The sequence below is a fragment of the Nannobrachium achirus genome (assembly GCF_963921795.1).
Source record: "Nannobrachium achirus genome assembly, chromosome: 9".
NCBI classification, from domain to species: Eukaryota; Metazoa; Chordata; class Actinopteri; order Myctophiformes; family Myctophidae; genus Nannobrachium; species Nannobrachium achirus.
Window position 1 is genome coordinate 40,020,599 of NC_137818.1, and position 18,339 is coordinate 40,038,937.

At 44.5% G+C, this 18,339-nt stretch overlaps 1 protein-coding gene across 4 annotated transcripts in view; it reads right to left on the reverse strand.

Annotated features, from left to right (window-relative positions):
- flna (filamin A, alpha (actin binding protein 280)) overlaps positions 1–18,339 on the reverse strand; it is a 54,801-nt gene that overhangs the window by 17,240 nt on the left and 19,222 nt on the right. For all 4 annotated transcript variants that reach the window (XM_080733999.1, XM_080733997.1, XM_080733998.1 and 1 more), the window contains exons 3-29: positions 14,700–14,951; positions 13,075–13,172; positions 12,218–12,365; positions 11,632–11,750; positions 11,288–11,365; positions 10,969–11,131; positions 9,994–10,194; positions 7,645–7,782; positions 7,313–7,439; positions 7,071–7,207; positions 6,514–6,710; positions 6,191–6,304; positions 5,960–6,103; positions 5,581–5,704; positions 5,324–5,484; positions 4,570–4,660; positions 4,109–4,278; positions 3,592–3,709; positions 3,320–3,432; positions 3,038–3,187; positions 2,571–2,889; positions 2,076–2,249; positions 1,808–1,970; positions 1,218–1,378; positions 695–862; positions 408–531; positions 151–307 (exon numbers count right to left, since the gene is read on the reverse strand). In XM_080733999.1, the coding sequence (XP_080590125.1) occupies positions 151–307; positions 408–531; positions 695–862; positions 1,218–1,378; positions 1,808–1,970; positions 2,076–2,249; positions 2,571–2,889; positions 3,038–3,187; positions 3,320–3,432; positions 3,592–3,709; positions 4,109–4,278; positions 4,570–4,660; positions 5,324–5,484; positions 5,581–5,704; positions 5,960–6,103; positions 6,191–6,304; positions 6,514–6,710; positions 7,071–7,207; positions 7,313–7,439; positions 7,645–7,782; positions 9,994–10,194; positions 10,969–11,131; positions 11,288–11,365; positions 11,632–11,750; positions 12,218–12,365; positions 13,075–13,172; positions 14,700–14,951 (4,109 nt within the window). The remainder of the gene's footprint in view (positions 1–150; positions 308–407; positions 532–694; positions 863–1,217; positions 1,379–1,807; positions 1,971–2,075; positions 2,250–2,570; positions 2,890–3,037; positions 3,188–3,319; positions 3,433–3,591; positions 3,710–4,108; positions 4,279–4,569; positions 4,661–5,323; positions 5,485–5,580; positions 5,705–5,959; positions 6,104–6,190; positions 6,305–6,513; positions 6,711–7,070; positions 7,208–7,312; positions 7,440–7,644; positions 7,783–9,993; positions 10,195–10,968; positions 11,132–11,287; positions 11,366–11,631; positions 11,751–12,217; positions 12,366–13,074; positions 13,173–14,699; positions 14,952–18,339) is intronic.

Here is an 18,339-nt window from a genome sequence, read left to right on the forward strand (position 1 = left end):
ATAAAAATGGACTGTGCTCATCTATATTTTGAGCATGTGTCTGCTATACAGTATGGGGCCAAGACAACAACACAGTACAGCAGGAAAAGGGGGTCTAGATGACGATTTGTCTAAAGGTGTTTGCATGAATGTCGACTGTGTGTGACTCACTGTGATCTGCACAGCCAGCAGTCCTTCCCCAGCATCTTTGGCATCGATGGTGAACTCCACTGGTAGAGAAGCGGGTACACCGGTGGTGTTGAGCCCTGGGCCACTGGCCCGCACCTTGCTGGCGTCATGCGTAGGCAGGACCTTTACCTTGTAAGGACTAGACGGGAGGCAGTGGGTGTTGAGAGATTTTAGTGTTAATGAGGGTATAATGCATCCATGTCAAAGGCAGAAAGAGAGAGTGCGTGCTTGCGTGTCACCTGCGAGGGATCTCCTCATCTGCATACAGCACATTGATGGAGTAGGGTCCTTCTCTGGTGGGAACATAGCTGACTGTGTGAGTCTGGTCTCCATTATCCGCCACTTCTACAGGCTCTACAACACCTACACACACACACACACACACACACACACACACACACACAAACAGTGTAAGATAGATCTAACACTTTTACGTGTTCAGGAAAGAAGATTACGATTTAGATGATTGACAAAACGACAGAACAACACAGAAATACCAACACACACACACATTGCACGTGCTTACCTTTGGGGCCCTGGACACGGACCTGCAGCGGGGCCACTCCAGCCTTGGAGGCGTCCACTGTGAACTCCTGAGGAATATTGGCTCTGACGTTGGTGCCCAGTCCAGCTCCTTGGCACTTCACCTTGGTACTGTCTACTGTGTCACTGACTGGAACTTGGAATGGACTTCCTATATACAGAAGGAATGGGATGAAAGGAGGAGACGGGTTGGTAGTTGGAGACCAAGGTGGGAGAAGAGAAAAGTGTCACCCCTCTTCCATACTTTTTTGCAACATTCCAAAGTATGTCTCACAAAGCATAGACACCTTTAAAATGACCTCACAAAAGTATAAATTTTTCTTGACCGGTAGTTTTGTCTTTAACATCTAGAACCACATGCCCTAATGCTGCCAAACTACTTCAATTATCACAAAATACAGCAAAAAAAAGGCAAAAGAATACCTTCTTTATATGCATTTTCCACGATTCAATCATTTACAATTTCATCACATGACTCAGACAAACAGTATCAGTACTTTCCGTACCTGTAATGGGCTGTCCTCCATAAGTGATGTTGAGGTTGTATGTGCCAGCCTCGTAGGGGATGTACTCCACACTACAGCTGCCATCCTTGTTGTCATGGCACGACATCTTGGCCTCAGATGGACCCTCCACTGCCAAGCCAAGACCACCCGTACCTGCTCCGCTGGAGAGACGGAAGAAGGGTAGGGAGGTGGAATTTTAAATAAAAAAAAAAGACGAATACACAAACAACTCACTGATTCCCATTAGATTCATACTGTGTAACATTCATTTTAATAGTCTTTTGGCACACCCAAGCATATTTTGGAACGCAACAACAAATTGTCAGGAATTGTATGTACTGTATTAACTGTAAAAGACAAATACATTGCCGGTACATTTCCAGTACCTACGTCATTTTGGCATACTGTATGTGTCAGGGGAAGACACTCGCGAATAATACATTTTTAATAGTGTTTAGGGAAGTAAAAAATAAATAAAGAAAAAAAAATATGTGCAATGGTTTTTGTGAAAATGATGTTAGCTGTAAAGACATTCATAATGTTATTCCAAGACTGTAGTAGACTATCAATTGTCAAATGGTGTTACCTACCGGGTTTCCACTGTGAACTTGTTAGCTTTGTTGGTGATGCCTCCTTTCAGGCCGGGGCCATGCACACGCACACGCCTTGGGTCACATCCCTCAGTCACACCCACACGGAATGGGCTGTTGGGCACCGGAGAGCCGTCGTAGCATACCTCTACACTGTGTGGTCCTGAAACATTGCAACAGCACAAACACGACAGGGTTCACATTCACATTGTGGGATGACGCCGAGAGAATAACCACAGACTCGATAGCTTTAACTAAATTAACTCACCCTCCTCGTATGGAGTGTATTCCACACTGTAGGTTCCATCTCCAAGGTCGGTGACCAGGGAGTCCGTGCTGCTGCCTGAGGGGTTGCTGATCAAGGTCTTGATGTGGTCCCCACCCTTCTGCGTGAGAGCGCGGGCGTCCACAGTGAAGTCAGTGGTGGCCTCGCGGAACACGCCTGGTGCACAGGGGCAGAGAATGCAAAGAACATGATTACAATAAATAAAACAGGAGCACAGTAAAATTCTAGGTCACAAACATAAGTAACTAATGCCAATGGCATGATCAGACCTCGAGTGCTGAGGCAAAGTTCCTTTGATCCTAGAAGACCAGATAAGGGGGGCAAAGGGCCATTACATTACTTTAAAGTTTAAACCCATAGTTTAAACTTTAAACTTCCACTACTTTTTATTACATTACTTTTAAAGTGTTTGATGGGGGCATGTTTTGAACAATTTTGGGCACCCAGGGACACAAACAGAACCTCCGTCCTCCTCACCTTTGCCCTCAACTCCAGGTCCGAACACGCGGACTCCGCTGGCATCGACAGCAGGCTCCACTGTGAGACGAGCAGGGAAGTTTGGCACATCCTGGCCACCGTAGCGGATGGTAAGAGTGTAGGAGCCTGGGTAGAGCGGTATGTATGTGATGGTGTATGTTCCATCCCCATTGTCCTGGATGTGGACCTCTGCCTCGGTCCCACTGTCTGAGATGATCTCAATGGTCAGCGCAGCCGGACCCGCGTTGGTACAGTCCACAACAAACTCCCCTGTCTCGCCGACCTTGCAACGCTCCAAGCCTGGGCCAGAGCAACGCACCTGGAAGTAGAAGAGACCGATAACGAACAATTAGAAGCTAGATGATGAACCGAGGACTTAATTGGCACCAATGACACGGAAACACATTTTTGCATGCATTTGTGTTTCTGCTAGAAGCCGCTATAACCAATATGCAGAGACAGCTGACCTTGGAGGGGTCTGTAGCAGGGTAGGCTGTGGGCGTGAATGGAGATCCAGGGAGGGGAGTGCCGTCATAGGTCAGCTCAACCTGGTATGGCCCCAAATCTCTGGGGATAAATTTCACATGGCTGGTCTCTGGGTTCAGGCCCGGTTCAACCTATAGCAGCACACAGGAAGAGAGTTTCACCTTTTAAAAATAATGAATTCACCTTAACATTAGCAGGTCTTGAAATGTTCCTGCAGCAAACAGTGGGAGCCATAGCCACTAGTGTCAGATAATGTGCAATACCTTGCTGGCCACTGGTTTTCCTGCTGGCCCGGTCACCTTGGCGCCAACCTTGCCCTGACCTCCAGCTCCCTTCGCCTTCACAGTCACATCCTGGTCCCTGCCTACAGTCATCTCTACAGAGAGAGGGAGAGAGGGTGCTGCTTAAAAACAATATAAGATGATGAGACGCAAAGTACAACCTAGAGTAAGAACAAAAATGAACTTCAGGGGTGAAGGGGATGCCAGTGGTCAAGTCTATAAAACAGACATGTGTGAAAGGGCGGTGGACGTACTGTCTCCCAGGCCAGAGACGCTTATCTTGTTGATGTCTAGTGAGGGGGCCACAGGCACGTTGAAGGGGCTCTTGGGAATGTTGTCTCCACCGTAGGTCACAGCCAGGCCCAGAGGACCCTAGGGTGGGAATGGGGAAGAGTTAACAGCTCTGTCTTAGGAGACATTATACATGAAGAGTTATTGAGCATTATCGTTGACCAGTGGTTCTCAAAGTGGAGAGCGGGGACCCTCAGGGGTCTTTGAGGGGGTTCCAGGGGGCTCCCAGCTAAACGATTTATAGTTAGGAACCAAATGACCCTTGTGTTGTGGGTCAGTGACTCAGTGTAGTGTACAAATGGAACCAAAAGGACCTTTACAGGCCCAGTTGGTTCCATTTGTACACTCCTAAGAGTAAAATGAACACTGATGACTTTATAGTGTCCCAGAGATAAAACAAATGTATCATTTGGGGGTCCAAGCCCCAACCGGGGGTCCTTGAAATTAAAAAGGTTGAGAATCACTGTATACCCATCTCACCTGTTGAACAGGTGTGTATTTGACAGTGTGTGTGTTGTCATGGTTGTTGATTATTTCAAAGTCCTTGACGGCCTCTGCCTTCATTGGCCCGCTGAAGTTGCAGTCCAACTTGGCCATGCCAGCTCCTTTAGTGTTGACGGTGAAATGAGTGGGCTTGTTGAGCTCAACACCTGGCAGAGACACAAATAGAGAGTGAAAGGGGCAGGAGGGTTAAAGACGATATTAAAAGAGTTCATTTCCTGCAGTATTAATATCTCATACACAGCAACATCCTAAAGTGTTAATTTAAGTCTGGTGAGAGTGCCAATATAAAGGGCCGTTCTCACCAAGCACTATAGAATGATAACTATATTTTGGTGAGGAGTTTGCCATCGACTTGAGATTGAACATTTCTTAAACTATATAGTTATCGTACAGTACTTTGTGTAAACGGCCCTCCACAGAATGTGTGTTCATCTCACCATTGCGGCTGAGTCCTGGTCCCTCTGCCTTCACTTTGCTGGCATCATGTGAGGGATCCACCTTAATCCTGATCGGAGTCATTGGAATGGCCTGGGTACAAGAAGCACATATTTTCAACACACACAAGCATTTTCAGCTAAGTATAAACACACACAGTAGACAATAGACATACATTAAATACATAAAAGCTAACTATGGGGCTGTGTCCACAGAAAGCCTTTTTGAGCTGCCAGGATCTTTATGCTATGCATTTTCTGGTTTAAGACCTGCCAGGAGCACTCCTCTTCCCAGTGCAGCATTGCACTTACTGTGCTAGTAACTCAACACAATGGGTTTTTAAATGTTTGTTATGTGTTTTAGATTTTTCTCCTCTTTTTTTAATGGTTTCATGTTTTATAACAAGTGGCTGAGGGGGAATTTCATATTCTTTATGTATGCAAGTACATAAGGAAATTGACAAATAGTCATTCTGATTCACACCTCTCGTTCGGTGCTCTCGAAAATACATTACTTTAAATTACATTAACTTTTGATACATCAATATATATATATCACTTTCCTTGCAGAGAGTTGGAGAGACATGCTCACACTGAACAAAGGCATCTTCCACAATGCAAGTGTAGCGCTCTGGGCATGATATCAAAAGCACTCCACAACTCAAAACATCTTTTCTGTGGACACAGCTCCTAAGAGTCAGATGTGACAATACAAACATGTATGTATGATCAAAGACACTTTAAATCACACACATACCTTTTCAGCGAACAGGACCATTATAGTGTAGCTGCCTGCTCCAGGGGGAGTGTATTTGACCGTGAAGGTGTCATTGTCGTTTCTGATGATGTCAAACTCGATGTCTGCCTCGGCCGGGCCCACCACGCCGGGGGCACACTTAATTCCTATGCTGATGTCACCTAAAAAGCAAGGTTAGAAGTTAGAGAGAAACTTGACACATGTTTGATTATAGTTTACAGCATTGCGTTATACAGAGAATATAGAAATCATTATACCTTGACCAGCCTCAGCGCAGTCAACGGTGAAGTATGTCGGCGAGAAGGCCTTCAGGCCCGTCTTGGCCACCCCTGGTCCTGACACCTTCACCTTGTTGGGATGACAGCCTGCTCCGATGGTCATCTGTTTACAAAACAATATTTAGTGTCAGTACTCATGTTACAGGACAATATCAACACAGTAGGCAAAAACAATATCTTTGTAGACTAGAAGTCAATCCTTTTCCTTTTAACATTCATGTTATTTATAGAGCACCTGTGTGTGCGGCTGTGCGCACGTGTGTGTGTGTGTGTGTGTGTGTGTGTGTGTGTGTGTGTGTGTGTGTGTGTGTGTGTGTGTGTGTGTGTGTGTGTGTGTGTGTGTGTGTGTGTGTCTTACCCTGAAAGGGCTGTCAGGGATGTTGACTCCTCCCCAGGAGACCATAACAGTGTGCTTGAGTGGTTTGCGTGGGGTGTAGCTACAAGTGTATGTCCCATTGCCATTATCCTTCACCTGGACATCCACTGGAGTTCCCTCACCATCCTGTGATACACAGCAGAGGTTGGGGTGTTATAATAGGTAAAGTAACAAAAAAATGTGATCTTGTAAAATAGAAGTTGGTACACTCACCTGAGCCAAAATCTTTAGAGGGGCTTTGCCTCCCTGCTTGGCATCAACTGTGAACTCTGTTGGTTTTCCAACTGCCAGACCACTGCTCTGCAGGCCAGGGCCGTAGGCCTTAACCTGGAATCAACACATTAATATACAGCTCATCAGAAACGATAGCGTTATTGCACATTGTCGCTGTCTGGTGGAAACCTTGTTTTGTCCAAAACTGTGTTCCAACATATATAACCCACAGTCTGTCCAATTCAACAGTCCAATTCCTCCATTACTGACAAATTTGTCTAGAGGGAATTTAAGTACCATTGTGACATCTAATGCGAGCATACCTTGTCAGGGAAGAAGTCTTTGTTTGGTGCGTTCACTATCTCCGCCATGAAGGGAGAATGCTGGATGTCCTCATTGTTACAAAGCACATGCACAGCATACTCCCCAGCCTCAGTGGGCCAGTAGCGCACGTCGCAGGAGCCATCACCCTTGTCGTCGCACTCGATTTTGGCCTGAGATGGACCCTCCACAGAAAAACCTGGAGTGGCAAAATAAGCAGCTTGGTCAAGGAGAGAAGTAATAGAAGGAATAATGCCTCGTCCATCTATAATTAACAGGTCTACAAATGGTATGTATCCATAATTTACGATTTCTTTTTATGTATTTTTTATTATTGTATTATGTATTGAGTTTAGAGCAGGGGTATTGAACTAAATTGTTCAGAGGGCCACATTGTCAGAAACCCAGGGCCCGGACTAACTGACTGACTGAATTTTACAGTGTAGGCATAATCTCGTAAATCCAAAAACCCTAAAAATGGCGTAACCTTATTTGGATGTGGGTTGTTGTTTGTATGTGTCTTTGTGTCCTCATTCCACAGCCTTGTTCGCTCACTTACCCAGCGTGCCTACATCGTCTCCGACAGCCTCCACCACAAAGTCGGCCGATTTTCCAACCACGCCTCCATCTAGACCAGGCCCCCAGGCCCGCACCTTCTGCTGTCCGGCCTCGGAACCAATCTTCACCTCAAACGGACTGTACAGAGCAGACACAACATATTACGTTTCTGTGTGTGTAGGCTTCACAGATACTTATTCCCCAACCAAAATAAACATGGGTCTGTCGTGCATATGTGTGTACCTGCGGGGGATGTGCTGTCCTCCCCAGGTGATGGTAATGCTGTATGTTCCAGTGGTGGTGGGGTAATACTCAAAACTATACACTCCATCTCCCAGATCTTTCCTCTTGCATGGCTCTTCAAGACCCTCTGCACACACATGCAAGCACACACACGCACTGAGTATGACTCCGATTAGGGCTCATTTTAAAGGAGGTAAGATAGGAAAGGACGTCTTGGACATAAAAATACATGGTAAATTTGGTTACAATTTAAGGCTCATATGTAAGAGCAAGGTTAAACCAACTGCAATTTTGAACTCCCAGGTGATGCTGGGTATTGTAGTTTGACTCACTGGGGCCCTTGATGGTCACTTTGAGCTCTCCTGTGCCGGCTCCTTTGGTGTAGACCTTGAAGTCTGCAGTCTCCTTTACCCTCAGGCCCTTAGGCTGCAGGCCACGACCCTTTGCCTTACACAGGCTGGGATTACATGCTGTGGTGGTTAAAGAGAGAAGGGAAATTAATTGAGAGAACATTAAAGAGGAGAACCAGGAAGATTGAGGGAAAGAGAAACCAATTGAGAGTTCTGAATATTTTCCAAGGTCATGATGACCATGTGTGATAGCTTAGGTTTCAACAGAGAGATATGGAATGTGATGTGGGGGCCGAACGAAAATCCAACTAAGCTACACATTCATCACAGTGAAGGGTCGCTGGAGAGTCCATGCTTTCCAGTTATCTTTTTTTAATCTCCCGTCTTATTCCCCGCCCACCTCCTATCCTCCTGTCTATCTGAATCCCGAGTGAGGTCTCAAACACGACAGTGGAGGAAGTGAGTTCTTCTCCACACAGGATACAGGGTGGCCCTCACAGTGCTTGATTAGAAGGGTATAAAACAGGACCAGCTGAGTCATAGTCAGATGGCCCCTGTGGGCAGCTCAGGAAACCCCTCCGGAACAGGAGGGTTACAAGCTGAATGAAGACGACGGCTACTGTATATCGCAGTGGTTCTCAACCTGTGGGTCGGGACCCCAGAGGGGTCCCCAAATTATTTTGAGGGGTCCCATGCTCACAACACCTCGCGCTGCGAGGCGTTGTGAGCATGTAGATCAGCTATTTTCACAATGGAATAGGTCGAGTCAAACTAAATGTAATGCCAACTACTAGCATTCCAAGTGCTGTCAGGGTGGCGGGTCCCCAGTTAAATATGATTATTTTGGGGGTCGCGGCCTGAAAAGGTTGAGAACCACTGGTATATCGCACTGGGACAAAGCTAGTATTATTACAAAACATTCGCATGGGATAGACGACAAACCACATGTAATGCCTAAAATCACTTTGTCGCCTTGGTACATTTTAAGAATCTGGTATCCAAGACAAATGATGTAGTTTTGAGGCAATTCTTTCTTCGAAGGGCCAAGCTACTACAACACGCTTGTGTATCTTGGCTGTTTACACTGCATAGCCGTGTCATAATCTATGTTCATAAATCTACAGTTTTAACGCAGTAATAATACTTTTCATGCATTACTTAGTTAAGCAATGATACAGTGGCCCTTACTAATATCTGCAACACATTATAACAATTGTTTCCACATGTATATTCTAAATGTCGCCGGATACATGCCTCTGTCCTGGTTCAGAGTTTTAGATGCAGATCAAACACACACCCACGTGCACACACAAAAATTAGCCACAAGAGAAGACATGGAATTCAGCACAAACACACTTAATATAGGGGACAGTGCACTCTTACACCAACACAGATATACGTGTACATGCACTCAGTCACCAACGCAACCAACTTGGTAGCTCTTGTCAATAGCATAAGAAGCAGAACACGCAATGGACCAGAGCTACCACCTTGGCATCTTCTAACAAACACACACACACGCACACACAGAGTGGGTACCCAAGAGAGATCCCAGGAAACAGGAAATAGCAGAAGGAAGAAGCTGATCCACAGAGAGGAGAGATACCACCAGGCCTCTATAGTACCAAACAGAAGGAGGAGGGGGGGGTGGGGGTGTAGAGGGATGAGGAACGAGAGACAAGACAGAAAGAGAGAGAACACAACATCCAGTACCATAGCAGCAACCCACATGAAAAAGAAATGACACAAAGTACAAGACAGAGAAAAGGAAGCAAAACATTTCCAAATACTGTCCTGTACTTCAAACAAGGTACTGTAACTCCTAATATCAGGCCAACCAAATGAAATAACTGTCAACCCGTTTGTGACCCATGAGGACTTTATTATTTATTTTGCTTTTTAATAAATGCTAGATAAACTACAACCAATGTCATCTGTAAGCCAGTATTCATTCTGGTTTTGTTTCTTTCCTCTTCATTTCTGCATTCGTCACAAACTACAACTCCTTATGGCTGGATCGATTCACCCAGTCTTCTCCTTGAAAAAGGGCTATACTGGTATTGCTGACCAAATATAACATAATAAACAGTCAGAGTCAATGGGCTAAACATGCCAGACCAACAGTATGGTCTTTAAACCCAATCCACCAACGAATCCAATGAATACGGCATGCTGCCTCTGTCGTTCTGCTTTCCTAAGCCCGATTTATACTTTGTCGTACGGCGAAGTCACACACAGAAAATAGCCGACCTACAATCCTCCTCCCCCAACACTATTCAGTTCTAACTTCCTTCAACTCTGCTCTTCTACTGCCAGCTCTCCCTCGCTTACCTTCTCCCACGTTGACGGTGAAGGGGCTCTTGCTGATCTGCCCCCCTGAGAAGGTGACGTAGATGATGTGCTGGCCCTCCTGGGTGGGTGTGTAGGTGCAACGGTAGCTGCTGTTGCCCTTGTCCTCGATGGTGCACTCCACAGTGTTCTTCTTACCTGCCGGATCCATGATCACCACCTCCACCTCCCCAATGCCAGCACCTGAAGGAAGGGAGGAGGGAAACAGACAGAAGGAGGAAGGAAGGAACAAGAAGAGGAACAAGCAAAAGAGCAAGGTGGGACAAAGGGAGAGGAAATAAGGAGACGGGAGTTGACGATAGAAGGGAGAAAGAATAGTAGGGCAGGAATGAAAAGCAGAGTTACAAGAGACCGAGACAGACAGAGAAAGCGAAGGGAGAGAAGGGAAAGAGGGAAAGGGAGAGAAATGGAACGGAATATGTCACAAGAGTTGCTTAACAGCACAAGCTGACCTGCTCCATTTGTACCCCACAAATATAATTAACAGCAGTATTCAGACAAAACCACATCGGTTACAGCAGTGGTTCTCAACCTGTGGGTCGGGAAATTATTTTGGGGGGTCCCCAGATGATTAGCTTAATGTGCAACATTGTTTTCTCTCTCAACAGTAAACATACCAACATAAGGTTTTGAGTGTATAGACTAGAGGGTACATGCACATTTCTAAAGAGACAATTTAAGGACTTTTTATTAATATATCTAAAATGACACATTAAACATTGGCCAAATACCTCTAAAATGACAAATTAAATATTGGCCAAATATTAGAGGCAGACATTGTGAAAATAGCTGATCTACATGCTCACAAGGCCTCGCAACGCGAGGCCTTGTGAGCATGCAGATCTGCTATTTTCAGAATAGAACCGTGTTATGCCATATATAATTTCTCAACTCTTAGTGCTTGTCAGGGTGGGGGGGTCCCCAGTTAAAAGGTTGAGAACCAGTGTACTACAGTACCTGCAGTGTAGACATCAAAGTAGGTGGACTTGTTGGCGATGTTGCCTGAGGGCTCGAGGCCAGGCCCCTGGGCGGTGGCCTTGCTGGAGTCTCCCTGGGCCATGCCCACATCCACCTCGAAGGGACTCTTATTGATGTGCTGTCCCGCAAACAACACCGTCACCTGGAGAACACCAGGAACAACAAGAGGTTAAAACTTTAGAATTACATTTTAAAACTTGAATTTAAACTAATGTTTATTTACTTTGTAGAGAAATTCTATTCACCTTAGGGCAGTAATGGACATACTGTACTGTAAGTACTTAAGTTGTTGGCTTACCTTGTGCATGCCCGTGACTTTGGGAATGTAGAAGACAGAGTAGGTGCGGTTTTTATCATTGTTGGCCGTCACTTTAGCCTGAAGGAAAATAAGACACCTTATGTCATGATACACCAAACCAAAATAGACAGTAAAACCAACAAAAGTCTTTCATCAAGGGGCATATTCCGTTTTTGGTATCAGTGCAAGTTTATGTGGGTTTGATGCAGTGAATGTCAACGTATGTACGTGTGTGTGTGTGTGTGTGTGTGTGTGTGTGTGTGTGTGTGTGTGTGTGTGTGTGTGTGTGTGTGTGTGTGTGTGTGTGTGTGTGTGTGTGTGTGTGTGGATGTGTGTGTGTGTACCTCCTCTCTATGTCCTGCAGGGTCTTCCACGTACACCAGCACCTCTCCCATTCCAGCACTGATGGTCTCCACTGTGAACACTGCCTTCTTCATTACCACATTACCAATAGGCTCAATACCTTGGGAGAAGATGGAAGAGAAGGAGAATAACCACACATATACACATTGAAGATCTGCTATTTTTGCTATTCTTCGTATGACTACATAATATAGGGTTTAAGTAGTTAGGGTTCAAGTGCTTAAGCAGGGACCCAAAGGGACAGTCAAATGAAAACAAAATGTCCACATGTCCAAACATTTTCACACCCTATGAAGTGAGAAGAGGACTACTGCTGTGCTGTTGAACGATAAGGGTTTATAGACTTATAGTATAACAGATATATTTTATGAGCTGGAGAGTCAAATACGTTTGTATGGAGTAACTTCTTTTGAGTAACTGTAAACATTTAAACCATCTCCTTTGAAATCTTCATATATTCAACCGTTTATATGAATGCATTTAGTAAAAGCATTCTTCCTGAATTATGGGTGCAGAGTTGTGTGTTCATGTGTGTGATGCGTGCATGTGTGCGTGTAGTGTACGTACCAGGCCCATAGGCACGGGCCTTCTTGGGGTTGAGCTTTGGTCTTAGCGGAGCGCCAGGCTTTAGTTTAGCCTTGGGGAACTGGGACAGGTAGGTCATGACAGAGTGCTCATCCACGTTGGGGTCCACTATCTCTTCTGGAGTTATCACCTATAGGATTACAAAAGGAGAGAAAACGTGTTTTTGTACTTAAGTCTTTCTTATGTAGGAAGAATGTGTGGGAACTTTGTTCTCACACACACACACGCACGCACACACACACACACACACACACACACACAGGATATCAACTGGCATGCGTACCATGATTTGCACATGCTGTGATACAAACCACAACCTAATCTCTACCACAAATCTCTCACTTCATAAAAACACCTGCGAGACTAACGCTAATGTGCACCAACACACTCTCACTGTCTGATTTGCAAAAGACAGAGGGGTAAGAAGCAGAGACCCAATTTCAAAACGGGAGCAGCAGGCAGAAACAATAGTGACCACAGAACTAACTGTCAGCATGCTGCTCTGTGCCAGACACCAGCCTTCTGCCAGTCAAGCAGACACAACACTGTGAGACGTGTCAAATCACTAAAGCTGCACAGCTCAGGATAATAACGCCACTCATTCATATTTGGGGACTTCCCAATCAAAATGTTAGAGAATAGGAGACCCTTTGTTTTCGGACCGACATGGAAGACAATAAGATGTTTTACCAGTTTAGGCTGGTTACGGTAGTTAAGGCTAGATTAATATACGGTACACTAACGCTCGGTGGAGTGAAGTTAGATTTTTACTTCATTGTCACACAATAAAATGATGAATTAGGCTTTAGTCTAGACTAGAATGTGTTTGTGGTGTCTACCTGAGGAATGCCCAGCCAGTCGTCAGCTTGCTGCATGGCTTCACGTGCGTTGTCCACAGGCTTAGTCTGATCCCACTGGTCCCAGTCAGGGCACAGACCTATAAGAAACACACAACTTCTGTAAATATCAACACTGACAAACAAAAGAGACACTGCAGCCAAGCACTTTCACAACATACATGTGCATGGACACACACAAAGCATGAAATGTTGATGGTTAATGGGTATCTCCTTGTTCGATAATATGTTGGATAAAGTGAATGTTTAAAGTTTGATCCTCCTCAAAAGGGGAAAATGAACAGAGCCTCTGTTAAAGCCTTTAGGTATTGATATCTTGACATGCTGCCTTTCAAGCTGGCATACAAACCAGGAACATAGACTGCTCAAAGAAATGAAGGGAACAAAATGTTCCCTTAATTCTTTGAGCTTTCTTTGAGCAGTACTACAGTATACTATACTCAAATAAATTCAAATAAATTAAGGGAACATTTTGTTCCCTTCATTTCTTTGAGCGGTATATTTTAACCACTTTAACCCTAGCACCCCTATCCTGGGAGTATTTGGCAGCTTGTAGAGCAAAGACATTGCTGAGGTGGGGGGAACGAATACCCAGTCACCTAGGTATTAGTTTACTAAGTATAGAGGGTTTAAGTGGTTATCGTTAAACTTAATAGCAAAGTTGTACAAAAGTGTTGCCTTCTAGTGTCCAGGCTATACGACTCACCAGAGTGCCCACTGGCTGTATCTATTCTAAATCATCAAAATAGCAAAAATGTATTACTTTTAATTGGACAACTGTTAATAGCTCCAGCTTTTTTCTTTTCCCTTTAGTTGGAAAGAAAAAGCTGCCCTCTGTTCTGTTATCTCTCAATAGAGCCTGTTCGACATCCACAGCTATGACAAAAATTCAAAGCATGTAAACAGCCACCCTTCATTCCTCTTTTCTCCTCACCTACGCCTACCATATAATTTCTGTCTACTTCCCTCCTCTCTCCTCACTTTCCCATTTCACGACGCCATAATGGGAGGTTTCTTTCTAGTCATTTTTCCTGCCCTTAAATTCTCACACTTTCTCCGCCCTTGAGGTCAGCAGGTGTCCATTAGTGTTGCCTCACGAGGAGTGTTGTTGCCCCTCACAGAACGTTGTGACGCATGTCTCTTTAAGACACGAGGACACTCGCACACAAAACATTCCTGTGCCGTCTCGCAGTATGCTTTTAATCACAGACTACTACTCAGCAAAATCTAAAAAGCCTAACTTATTATATATTCACCATCATGTGGTGAAGCATAAACTGGGCTTAACCACTTAAACCCTTGTTTTGTCATATCGTTATACTGTAGGTAAACTGAAAGTTTGAGAAGTAAGCCATTTACCATGAGAGGGAGTGGGTTGTTGGCTGATTGAGCCAACTCAAGGTTGTTGACTGATTTACCACTGTTTTAAGCCAATCAGAATCCAGTATCTGAACATGTGACCACAAAAAGTGGCAGAAAAGCAAATATACAATGCATTTACCTGTGGTAAATTACCACAGGTGAATTACCATATCTGTACACACGCAATTCCTACAACATCAACGTCACATAATCAACATGTTCCCAAACTTCCCATCCATGCTAACCTGGAGCGCAGCTGTCGACCAGTGCCCCCAGGGCGCGGCCACTCTGCCAGTCCCTGCTGAAGTTGGTGATGGGCATCTCCGGCACCTTGTTCTGAATCCATCCCAGCAGCCTCTGCTTGGGCGTCTTCTTCTGCTGCTCTTCACCCTCCTCGTCCTCGTCCCACATGGGCATGGATATGGAGTAGTGCAGGATCAGGGTCCAGATCAGGCCCAGGATCAGCTTCAGGTTCCCATCCACAATGGCTTTAGAGTCTGTGGCACGAGACAGAGGGTTAAATATCTATCATTCATTTATAATTCAGAGTTTTTGGTTTACATAGTAGAGGCAGGACAAGATAAGGAGGGGCACATTTTTTTTGGTCATAAACAGTGGTAGTTAACTGGTGTGTTCGGGGGGAGTAAATGCTCCCCTACAAAGTGTTAGTTGACAGTGGATAAGTGCAGCCTGGGGCTGAGAGAACCTCAGATTGAATCTGTTGAGTTACAAACCATGGGTCAATGAGAGGATGGGAAAAAAGGAGAAAAAAAAGAACGAAGGTACAGGTCACGTTGAGGTCTCAGGTCTCCACCTTAACATCAGATGAGGTGTCAGAGACTCTCACAAACTTATTTTTTGTCTGATGAAGAGCGCAAGCTGAAAACCTCACTAGGCAATAGGCATTCAATATTGTTCTCCACCCAGGATTTTAAATGTTTTACACACTGTGACCTACAACGTGTTAGCACAACGGTACGAAATGCATTTGCCTTGTTAACTAACATTTGTGAATAGTCTCATGCATATTCACTGAAAACTATTCAGCTTATCGTCAGTGCATTTGGAAATAAAGAGTGTGAACAGAAAACCCAGCTCAGGACAAGGGCGTAGTCCATTGTGTTGGACAGGTTAAGATATATTATAGATCCTGGTTCAAATGAGGTTCGAGGTTATTTTCCCTTTAGGCATTCTATACCTTTTGTCAGTAGAGGAGAGAGGAATGCAGACACACATTTGTCAACAATACCCCAAGGGCGAGAACATATATTTCATGCTGACATGCAATGATTAGGCTACTTCAGCATGTGTACTTTTGCAGATTAAACCTACTTTGTGAAATAAGCTCAAAACATTCTTTTTAAATCCGACATAATCTCATTTGACATCGCCTGGCACAGTGTAAATGGGAGTAAGAGGAGCAGAAGTTTTGAATCGTTCAGTGTCATGATGAGTCGGGACTGAATTTTCCAGACCAATAATTTTCTAACGGCATATTAATGTTAATGAGAACTTCTCCTACTGTACATAAAACAAAAGGAGGAACCGAAATATCAGCATTTTTTTTTCCATCCTTGGTCAATATTGTATTACTTTTACATTTTCATGATAGCAATTACCAAATGTGAGGAGCCAATCTCATTAAATGATGGTTGCTTGTTTGGAAGACACACCTTCATTTTATGTTCTTATAGCCAACGAACAAAACAAGCCACAACAGAACTGTCCAAGCGGTTATAAAATCTAAATGATTTGGGGGCATTTGTCTTACAGAACTACATGCAGGGCTGCAAGCACAAGAGAAAGTGATGCAACCAGATACTAGCCCAGACATGAGGACAAGAACGACACACGTCAACACAGCTTGTTACACAAGATGCAGTTGATCAGGAGGAATGATTACTCAGGGGTGGGTGGGACTGTGTGTGCACTGCATGGCACACGTGCATGCGCACGTTTGAAATACCTCTTCAATGGCTGTCAAAGGATAAATGGAGGAACTAAGGGTTAACACTGTGGATATGTGCAGCCTGGGGCTGAGGGAACCTCAGATTAAATCTTTGGGTTTAGAAACATAGCTGGGGTGAGTGGGGTCAATGAGGTTGGAAAATAAAAAGGGAAATAAAGGGGAAAGAATGTACAGGTGACGTTGAGTCTCCACCTTAACAGAGATGTCAGAGCACGTCTCTCCAGTCTCCAACGATTTTTTTGGTCTGATGAAGAGCGTAAGATTGAAGCATCACTAGGCATTCAGTGGATGCAATAAAACCAGTCTGCAATGTAGCCCATCAGTGTGCGGGATACAAGTTATTGTTCCGAAATGCATTACGTCTGCCCCCCCAGTGAGCGAGCAATTTTGTATTATTCGTAATATTGTTCTTCGCCCAGCACCTGCCCAACTCTGGGGATTGGATGTGCATGTCTTTCACTTTAATCTAATGTCAGTTTTTCTCTTGGCTAACACAGCTGTATCCAGTAATACTGGGACCGCAGTCTCTTAACCGAAAAATGTAGCCAAGACTCTAGATTATTTTTAAATCATTTGCTTGAAACCAATACAGTGGCTGTTGAAACCAATAGAGTTGAATGTTGTCTGAAGTACAACAGCCAGTCCTGTCGTGCAGCTACTTTCCATTGCAGTTTCTGCATTTGGACCCCATTGCTGTTGTTGGGAGCTGTGGTTGGGGCGGGGGGCTAATGAAAGGGGCTGAATATTTAAGGTTTGCAGCAGGGAGACAAGGGGTCTGGCCCAGAGCTGCAGTAAGAGCTCTGAAGATCGGGCTCTGGATAAGGCATCTCAACCAAAGAGGGTTGGGTGAGGTGAAGCTGGGACAAGGGGAATTCTCCAGAAATGCACATCTCCAAAAAGCACATCAAAGGAGTAAAGAAAGACACACGATTTAGCGTTCTACAAGATTTCAAATTAGCAAAATTTTCCGAGGCCTACTGAGCGATTAATTGGGGAGGTTATTTGCCTAGATACAGAACAACCGGAGTTGGGACATCTGTTGTCCATCTCTGTTGTCTGACTCAGTTTGCCTTGCTGTTGTTCATGTTCCGACAGCGATACGCTAGCAAGCTGCCAACCTGCGATACATGACATGTCAGCTGCTCACTAGTCAGTGGTGGAAAAATACTTTCCGCGTACAGATTGGAGAGAAGTAAGGGACTGTTTGGCCACCAGTCAGTCACCATGGCAACATTGACTGTGATATATTGACTGTGGTTACACAGTCTTGTCTGGAATAGAAGGTGAACATCATGTGATGAGGCAAGTACAGACTGCACAGACCAATTACAAATATAACAATAATATTGCACAGGTGATGTTACAGGTATTGTAGACATCCCACTTGATATCAAGCATTGCAAAACAAGATAGTTCTGCTGCATTAGACAAACAAAGAAAAGATGATCAGATCATCTGGCATCTATTCAGGGGACGTAACAACGCATGACAAAAGAGCGATTAGATAGATTGACAGTGAGAAAGAAAGACAAGCAAAGAGATCAAAACAAATATTGGTTTCTGCTGAAAGAAGGTGCGTGTGCGTTCAAGGGTTATTTATAGTTATATTTTGCATGCAGGTACATAAACTCTGTGAAATGATTTGATCTGGTTTCCTCAAGATTTTGTAGCAGAATAGTAATAAACATACTGCATATCGTCACTGTCGGGCAGAAACCTCGTATCTCCAAGTTTCAAATTTGTACGTTCTTTCACAAAGTAAAGCCCTGCTTCATCATACAAGGCTGTCGCACAAAAGTAGTGAAAACAGCAGATCTACAAGCACACAACGCCTCGCGGTGCGAGGCGTTGTGTGCTTGTAGATCGGCTGTTTTCACTAGTTTACGTCATTTTTAATATGATAATGCAAAACAAAC